This window comes from Urocampus carinirostris, chromosome 17 (assembly GCF_059441175.1).
Source record: "Urocampus carinirostris isolate Australia breed hairy pipefish chromosome 17, RoL_Ucar_1.0, whole genome shotgun sequence".
Lineage (NCBI taxonomy): Eukaryota > Metazoa > Chordata > Actinopteri > Syngnathiformes > Syngnathidae > Urocampus > Urocampus carinirostris.
In genome coordinates, this window is record NC_142365.1 from 10,196,831 (window position 1) to 10,206,413 (window position 9,583).

Consider the following 9,583-nt stretch of genomic DNA (forward strand, 5'->3'; position numbering starts at 1 on the left):
AATCAGCCCTGCCAGGCAATGGTGTGGGCCGCAAGAAAGGAGCAGTGCGTGTGTGCGCAGTTGTGTTGCAAGAGCAATATGTAGCTCAGGAGAAGGTGCAGGAGGACAGTAAAGCATCGCTTTGTACTCTCATTAATCAGTTGTGAGGCATACACAACACTTCGTTTCATTACACTGCAGGGGTGTCAACACACACACACTTCTTAAGACACACACCATGGAAGCATCTCCCCACCTCTCTAAATTTGCTGCATACATTCGAACACGATAGTGTAGAAACAATGGCGTGAAAGGACCTAACAAGAAGCTTAGCGTAGCCTTTAGTTTAGGGATTAGCAATGTGGTACATAATTAATTGCTCCCGGCGTATTTAAAAATCTATGAGCCTTTAAGTTTTTGTGTTTGTGAAATATTAAGTGTTTATACTTTCTAAAGAAGAGTCCGTTTGATTGCATTCCTTTAAAGGTGTTTCCAAACGGGATTATTTTGAATTAGGCACAGAACGTGTAGTGTTCTTTATACAAATCCACCCATTCATCCATTATCTGCATCGCTTATCCTCAGTAGGGTCGCGGGGGTGCTGGAGCCCATCCCAGCCATCCTCGGGCAGTGGGCAGGGGACGCAGGGACAGACAACTCACTCGCTCATTCACACCTAGGGACAATTTGGACCGGCCAATGAAATGAAATGAAATGATCTGCATTTATATAGCGCTTTTCAAGTCAATGACTTCCCAAAGCACTTTACAATGTGCTCCACATTTCCCAATAGCGGCCTTGCAGCCTAACCTGCTTATTGCGGGTATTAGGCATTCAGTGTCTTACCCAAGGACACTTCGACATGTAACACGGACGAGCTGGGATTCGAACTGGGATCCCTTGACGAGCGCTCTACCTCCTGAGCTACTGCCGCCCCAATCAACCTGACATGCATGCTTTTGGAATGTGGGAGGAAACCAGAGTGCCCGGAGGAAACCCACGCAAGTACGGGGAGAACATGCAAACTCCACACAAGAGGTTCGATCTCATGACCTCAGAACTGTGCCGCACACGCGATAACCACTGCGCCACCGTGCTGCCCTCCTTATACAATTATGATGCTGAAATTTCCAAGCACCAGAGGGACACTAGAAATGTCTAGCTCGTCAGCTTTTTTGCTGACGAGCTGTGAAATCATTTGAAGAACATTTTCAAAAAGGTGAATATTATTAAAACAACATGTGAGGCCAGCTCTGAAACAGACAGTGATTGTAATGACAGCGATTGCATACTGCTCATTTATGCCTGGAGGTAGGCGATATTGGCTTTTAGTTTGCGCTTTTGTCACGTGTGTCGCTGTTAGTATAATTTTGACCGGCCAGCTCCTCAATAGCGTCGAGGCTGCTGAGAACTATCCTATTTAGTTTGCTCCAGGTTGGCGCTCATTGGCTGCCCACTGCGTCGTTTTTGATCAGCTAGCCCGGTGTTAACGGTGGTTTTGCCGAGTCCCTTAGTTTGTTTATTCCCGGCCGGCTTCATGTTTGTTGCCATAGCCCAGGGGTAGGGAACCTATGGCTCGGGAGCCATATATGGCTCTTTTCATGAGTACTTATGGCTCCGAAATAAAATGTAACTATTGCACATCTCTCTTTGGCGTTCCAAAGTCAAGTGATTTCATCCCGATTTTGGTCCATATAAAGCCGAAGCAACTTAATGCAGAAGTTCGATAAGAAACCATTTAAACTGATTAATAAAAACACTGGCAAACGACTTTGATTGGGTGAGCAATACAGGTGGGCGAATCCCTGCACACAGCGCAAGACACTTCCTTCTCTCTCTCTCGCTCGGTGCAGTCTACACCGAAAGTGAATATGACGATATGCTTATCAGTTGCAGTCATTTGTGACATTTTTACAAAAGAACTTTGCATGCACATCGTTTTGAAACCTTTATTAAGGGCAAATTTCATGGAAAAAAATTGCCTCAACACTACTCACTTAAGGTGGAAGACAAATTGTAAATGGCATATTTACATTGATTTGGGACACAGGATGTGGCATTATTATCATTTCATACATTTGATTCAATCAAATGACACACAGTGAAATAAAATGTGCTGAAGAATTAGCTTTTGTCTAGAGAGCGTGTTTGGCAGTTTTTTAAATTTTTTTGTCTGAAAATATATGATGTGGCTCTCTCAATTTATTTTTAAAACATTTTTTGCTTTGATGGCTCTTTGGGTCAAAAAGGTTCCTGACCCCTGCCATTGCCGTTGACCCTTCTTGTTGTTGGGTGCCAGTTAGCCTGGACGCTCGCTGCAAGTTTTTGGGTCGGCCAGCTTTGCCTTTTTATTCCAGGCTGAGGTTGCTGTTCGTTATTCAATCCCGGTTAGCCCCCCAGGGAGGCTATCCATGTATTTTTTTCCCAGTTAGCCCCCTTTTGGCCGCTTGCCCATTGTTGTACCATTACTACACCAACCTGTGACACAATGCCTAAGCATTCTCCGCAAAAACTACCATCACTTAAAACACTCGTAACCTCTTTGACTAGTTTATAGATATAACAATATAGCAACTGGAATGCTATTGTGCTGGTGTTGGTTCACTGACATCACGCTCAGGATGACTAAGACAAATCATGCCGTTTTCAAAATGCATTATCTGAGAAAATAATTGGAATTTATCAATGAAATTATGTATGTACTATTTCCACACATTTTTAATGTTTAAGAATTTAGGATTACCGTTAACACACCTAGTCCAAGATCTTTCAGGAGAAATGTGATATTCGCAGCCATTTTTCCCTGCCGCTCTGTCAAAAATAGACAATCTTTTGAGAGTAACTTGCATTGTGCTGTAGCATGTTTTTGTTGAGGTGAGTTTGTTCAAATATTTCGGGAGAGTATTTGTGTGTGACCTTGGCCTGAGAAAAGAGTTCACGAGGATAACGAGGCCCGGAGGAGCAGAGGCGTCCTGCAGGGCCGAGGCAGAATGGAAAGAGATGCGGAACCAAGTCCCAGGCAGAAAAAAAATGTCTGGGATTTTTTTTTTCACACCTAAAAATACGCACTGATGCTGTTTGATGTTTAAAAACACTTCAAAAGTATGGAAAGGGCAAGATAAATCTTAACACTCTACATGGACGATGACATAACAGCACAGGACTGTACCATTTGAAATACTGGGGCAGGGGAAGGGACGCTTTTATCTAGATTCAAACTTTAAAATAAAATTAAAAAGTGTTTTAGTAGTAATCAACTCGAGCAAGAAAACAGCAAAAGGAGGTGTGTGAAATCATATTTTATCATTTTATCCAAAATGAGACTAAGGGCAACAATACAACAAGGGCACAACAGAAATGTGTAGATGACATACCAAACCCTGAGGTCAACTAAGACAGCCTTACTAATTCTCCACTACACCCGGGGGGAGATTAAGGGCCACCACAGCACAATGGAGAAAAGACAGTGAAAGGTCAAAGAAAAACATACCGCAGCTAACCATCAAAATAGCACTCCTACGGCAGAAGTAGATCAGACCTCTACATGAAAGCAGAAACTGTTGAGCCTAACAGTTCACTATTCACAGCAATGAGATATAATGGCATTTTATATGTTAGCAAGATGAGTGATGATTTAGCTTGGAAAATGAAACAATGTCACCGTTGCGTTGACAGGCCATTGCAGCAAAGGGGAGATTGTGGGGTAGGTAATAAAAAAAAATGTTAGCTAACTACTCATGCTAAATTGTGGACGGGGAAAACAAACGGGCTGCTGCTAAAAAGGAGAACCTATGAATTTTTTTGCGGCAACCCTAATTCAAGCCCAAAAAAACAAAAAAAAACATGTGGTCCTATTTTTTAAATAATTTATATCCAAGAAGAGACTATCATCAAGAAAAAAAAAGTGCTGTCTCAAGGCTATAGACATATTTTTATCCGTAACAACGGAGACTGTGAAACATTAGAATCCTATGCTAATGTTTCCATGTTGTCCCGTGATTTGAGATTTGGGGCACCAAGAATAAGGGTCAGCATCACAAAGCGGGAAGAAATTATGGATTTACTTCAATCTATTCTGTCTAGACAACACTGGGAACTGTGGACAAATTGAATCGGGAGCTGAAGCAGGGTAAGGGATACATTGCTAAAAGCACTTCAATTATTTTGGCAATCAAAAACGCACTTGACTTCCTGCTCGCCGGTCGGAGAAAATGACCCAAAGAGCATCAAAGTAAAAACTGTGGATTCTGGAAGAAGAAGCTAGTAGGGAGCTTTAAGTGTGCAAGTGCAGGACAGCAGCAGGTGGGCTAACGTTTGCGAGTGAGTGTTCTAAAAAGCAGCGTTGCCATGACAACTGGGATGCTGATGATATTTAGCTCCGTGAGTGTGATTGGTCTGTACATTTAGCGTTAACCCAACCTGGATTTTTCCTTCCCGCTGGGTAGGACATCGGACTGCAAACGTATCGGACGCTATCTGGCAAACCGGCCATCGGTTACACCGAGGTGACGGAATCGATATGGTCGGCGGCGGTGTGCGGCGGTGCCCGTGCGGTCGCAGTGATAAGGGGGGTAGTCGGGAGTCTGCTGAGGTTTTCCCTTTCTCGTTTGTCTTCCCTTGGTTTAATTGAAAAGAAACATTCCCTCACGGGCTGATTAGCCAGTGGACGCAAGAAATGGAGCTCGGGAATAAGACATCGACTTACATCTGCGGTAGTTCAATTTAAGGGTTTTAAGAGAATTTAACACATCCATAGTGTCCTTAGTTTTTCTGGGGGGGGTACAGTTTCTCTTGACTGCTTTATTGGTACAGACCGGGAAATATAGTCGGGCTTCATTCATAAATTATGGGTTTTTTTCAGTGACCATCATCAAGGAATACAGTGACCCTCCAAACAAGATATTTTTCAGCTATTTTCAGCTAGGCTTTACGGCACACATTGGAAGTCACAATAAGAAAGTGAGGTTCTTCCTCTACCCTTTACTCCCTGGGTAACAGTACTTGAAAAAGCACTGTTAGTCACAAAGAAACGATGCATACAGATTCATTTGAAGAGGCAGCAAAAGTAGTGTACACCCATGACAACAGCAAACCGCGTCTGGTGGACCCCTCCAAAATGGCCGACTGTTTATATTCAGGGATGCGGGTGACGTCACACAAAAATGAGCAATACCACATTATCAGCAACTAATTTCACGGGCCCAAAACATCTCCGAGATGCCTGTCTGCTATTGGTCGTATAAAATGATGGTCTGATATTGATTTGTATCACAGCATCATGAAAATGCCAATATGCTATTGGTTGGACCACCCCCCCCAATAAATTTATCTTTATGCGTTTTAGAATTGTGTGTTCTGCGTAAAGACTTGAATACTGAAGTTCTATCACCAGTGGATGGTGACAGTTTTTTGTTTGGGATTCAAGTATGTAAAAATATATATTTGCTTGTTTGTCTGTTGACCACCATCTTTCACAGGCAGTCAGGTAAGTTACCCAAGATGTGAAAAAACACCTCCAAAAGGGGAATCAGCACTTTTTGTTTTGTTGATTCAACTTTTTTTCACAGAAAGACATTTCACTCTCCCAGGCCAGACCGGCATTAGATATCAACACCACCTTTTACAGGCAGTCAGGTAGGTTACCCAAGATGTGAAAACAAACAAAAAAGTTGACTTGTCATTTTTTTGTTTTTTTCTGACTCAGCAGCTTGCATAAAAAGGGAAATGCCATGCAAAAATAGTTTTGGGTCTCAACGCAAGTGAAGGTATAATGGCGTACAGCCATTCTAGTTTGTACTGTATAGAATAGAATAGAAGAATTTACTTTTATTGTCATTCTTTGTAACCATGCACACAGAACGAAATGTCGATACACCTGACCAGTACAATTAAACTGTAGCGAGCCGATGCAGCCGAAGCCAAACAAGGCGCCGCCATTTTAGACCCAACTGCTGTGTTGGGAGTCATTAGGTGACCAAACCCTCCAATTTCTACCCTTAATGCCGAGCACCAAGCACGGAGGCAATGAGTACCAATGTTGTTAGTCTTAGGTATGACTCGGCCGAGGTTTGAACCAGCGACCTCCCAGTCTCGGAGCGGGCGCCCTACCATCTAGGTTATCGAGCTGGTAAAAAAAAAATGCATGACAATGGTGGTATTTGGGATCAAAACCGTAGAGCGAATCCTATCCACCAGGCTAATAAGGACATCCATTAGGTTGTGACGCTAAAGGGAAAAGCAAAAACATGAAAACAAAGTTTGGGATTATTGAGAAATATGAAGAATGTAAATGAATAGCTACTCTGGCTAAGTATCATGGCCAAAACCAATCAACGATCGGAAATATATTTAAAAATGAGGAGGCCATAAAGCAAGTAAATCTTTTAAGGGCATGACAATCGTCGTAGCCTACTAGTCTACTCATGTACAATGCACATTATCAGTAAACTGTGTGCAAAGTATTTCCTGGGAAAGTGGCCCAACATATTCCAAAAATAACATGTTTTTTCCCCCCAACCTGTGAACGACACTGTTTAAAAATACCAATTTCCCAGATTAGGAACGCTCTTCTGTCACACTTTCTACCATCCTTGACTAGGCTAGTAGGGACTGCTAATCTCTGCGCTTCCTCTGCATGATTCCCCGGCACACTGCAGCATCCTTCCACCTCCTCATCCTCCCCCACCTCCCCAAGACACCCCAGCTCTCCCTCCCCCGCCTTTCCACCTGCTTTTAAATGCACGGCACAGCCCCGGCCAACCGGCGCTTTAGATTAGCCTCCTGTGCGGCGTTTTTTTTTTTAAGGTGGCGTTGGGGGGATTCTTGTTTCACCTGGGAAGAATGTGAAAAAAAGGCCTGGGGATCGCAGAATGGCACACTCCAACTGTTTCTGGCTGTCCTTCAAGAAAATATGACATATTGTGTCGGGTGGTGGTATTAAAATGAAAAAAGACCAAGAAATGGCTGTGGTCATATCTTGAGATTAAAAACAACATGGCTGCCTGCATGCATACATGAGGGGAGGGCTGTAGCATCCCCAAGTATGCTCGGGAACGCAGGACTGAAATAAATTGAATTCAAATTTAGACCTATATGAGAGTACACGTGCGGCTGTGTGCTTCCCTTTCCCCTCACTTTTTTTCATTGATGGAGGCTTGTGCAATGCCCCCTCCCAATCCAAAAACCTTACGACCCTCCTCCTATCCTCCACAACGGATGCAAACGATGTATAGCATCATCATGCTAAGTGGGCCTTTGTCCACCTTGGCATTTTGACACCACCTATACCAGGCACCAGAAAGGGGGCAAACGGGGAGGGTGGATGACAAAGGGGGGTGGGGGGTGATTCTTTTATCGGCGCCATTAAGTCAACAATGGCCGCTCCTGATGAGAAGGATGAGAGGGAAAGAGATGGAGGGAGGGGACGCTTACTTCACTCATTAAAATTGATATTTCATCACATGAACAGAAGAGGAAAAAAACAAATGACATCATCCTTAGAATCAAGAGGCGTCAAATAAAACATGGAGGAGTCAATGTGTGACGGAGACGGGGCAGGTGGTCTACTCACCAGGTTGAGAACTGTCTCCACGATGTCCCGGTTGCTCACCTCGCCGACCTGGATGAGGCCCACCAGCACGGCGAATTTCATCTGGATATTCCTGATCGGGACGGCGGGGTTGATGACGCCGGCGGGGAGAACCACGGAGCCGGCGGCGGTAGCGGTCGACGGCATCCTCTCCCCCGGAAGAGGCGGCGAGGAGCACGACGAGGAGGAGTCGGCGGCCGCCAGCAAGCAAGCCGATCCCGGTGGTGCTGAAAGCGGCTTTTCGCTCGACATTTTCTCTCTCCGAAGAGGAGGAGAGGACGTCTGCCCTAGTGGCTGAGGCTCGGCGGCGTGGACAAACACATCCACCGCGCAGGAAGGAGGACCACACCGAGCGGACTTTGACGAGCGAAGCGGGCGTACTCGCACCGCGCTCGGCTTCCTTTGACGTGGAGGGGGGCTATCTCTCTCCTCTCCTCTTCTCTCCTACTTGTGTCAGTCAGTTGGCGAGGTCGACGCCAGCGTCCAACAGCGCCATGTTGACGCCCCCTGGCTGCAGTGGGCCGCCGTTGACCGCGCATGCGCACTAGCGCATCCCACTGATAGAAGGCGTGCTCGGTCCCGATGAGTGCGTGAACGCGCGCGTAGCTGCGCCAGTGCGATGATGCCACCATATACAAGCTTTCATATATTTTAGATTCATTGCACACACACTGAAATATTTCAGGCATTTTCATACCTGTCAACCTCCAGGGCTCCATGCCCTTACAAACTGTCGTATTTTCCCTTACAAAATGCAAAAAAATCTTACACAATATTTCTTTTTTTCAAACGTGTTTAATTGAAGTATTTAATTGCTGTTAAAAGTGTCGATAGAAACTCATATTGTTGGGATATGATATAATGAAATTGTGTGTTTAATTGCTATTAAAATATCGAAAAAATTGTTAAAACGTCATAGTATGCTTAATTGCTGTTAAGATTGTCGAGAAAAAATGTTCACACATCACATTGTTTATTTGCTGTGAATAGTGTCAATAAAATTGTTCAAACCACGTTTATTTATGAAATGAAATAATTATATAGCACTTTTCAAGTCAATGAAGACTCCCCAAAGCACTTTACAATGTGCTTCATATTTACCCATTCACACACACACTCACACACTGAGAGCGGGAATCGAACCTGCGATCTCTTGATCCCAAGACGAACGCCCTACCTCCTGAGCTAATGTCGCCCATTTATGAAGTATTACATGTTATATTGTAAATGTGTTTCGTTATATCATTCTGTACATATTCTAAATACTACAAAAATAACATGAAATGAAATTAAAGAATCAGGAAAAATTGTTATCAGCGTAACTAAAATATCCATTAATAACACTTTAAATTTAAATTTGTAAATAAACATATTTTTGGGAGGAAAAAATGAGTTGGCATTCTTATTTTGTAAACCAAACCACAATATCAACCATTGATGCTTGTATTTTAAATTTCAAACAGACTATTTAACAGGGACAGAAAATACAAACCTTTGCAGCCTTGTGACTGGGAAACATGTTTTTCATAGGCCAACTGTTGGAGGTATGTTGTGCTCTGCGATGAAATGGCAAAACACCATTTCTGCGGCTGTTGAGGAGTCTTCCGGTGTAGCGCCTAATTTCGACTCCCCTGCAAAATCATCCGCCCTTTGCGTGAACGACAATAAAGCTATTGTCGGAAGCGCAGCAGAATGCGCGTTCACGCGAGGGGGGGGGGGATTTTGCAGGGGAGTCGAAATTAAGGACTACAGCGGCAGACACATGCGCACAGTAGCATCAAACAGCTCGCTTCGTTTGCAACGGGGAAAAAAACGATACCGAGATAGAGGCTACCGCGGCGAACTCGTTTGACTTGATTGATTTGCAGTTTCGTGATAGTCCCATAATTGACAAATTAGCGTTTTTCCGTACAGCTTTCTTGTACATGTACACGTCTTAAAATGCATAATAAACGTAGTTTGTACGGCAAAAACGTACAGGTTGACAGATATGACAACCTTTCATATATTTTAGAT

At 43.9% G+C, this 9,583-nt stretch overlaps 1 protein-coding gene across 6 annotated transcripts in view; it reads right to left on the bottom strand.

Annotated features, from left to right (window-relative positions):
- nbeaa (neurobeachin a) overlaps positions 1-8,006 on the bottom strand; it is a 145,041-nt gene extending 137,035 nt beyond the window's left edge. For 3 of the 6 annotated variants that reach the window (XM_088321790.1, XM_088321789.1, XM_088321786.1), the window contains exon 1: positions 7,550-8,005. In XM_088321790.1, the coding sequence (XP_088177916.1) occupies positions 7,550-7,819 (270 nt within the window). In that variant the 5' untranslated portion in view covers positions 7,820-8,005. Of the gene's footprint in view, positions 1-7,549 lie in introns of all 6 variants that reach the window. The other 3 variants (XM_088321788.1, XM_088321787.1, XM_088321791.1) reach the window with 2 other exon arrangements.
- Between the last annotated feature and the right edge of the window lie 1,577 nt (positions 8,007-9,583).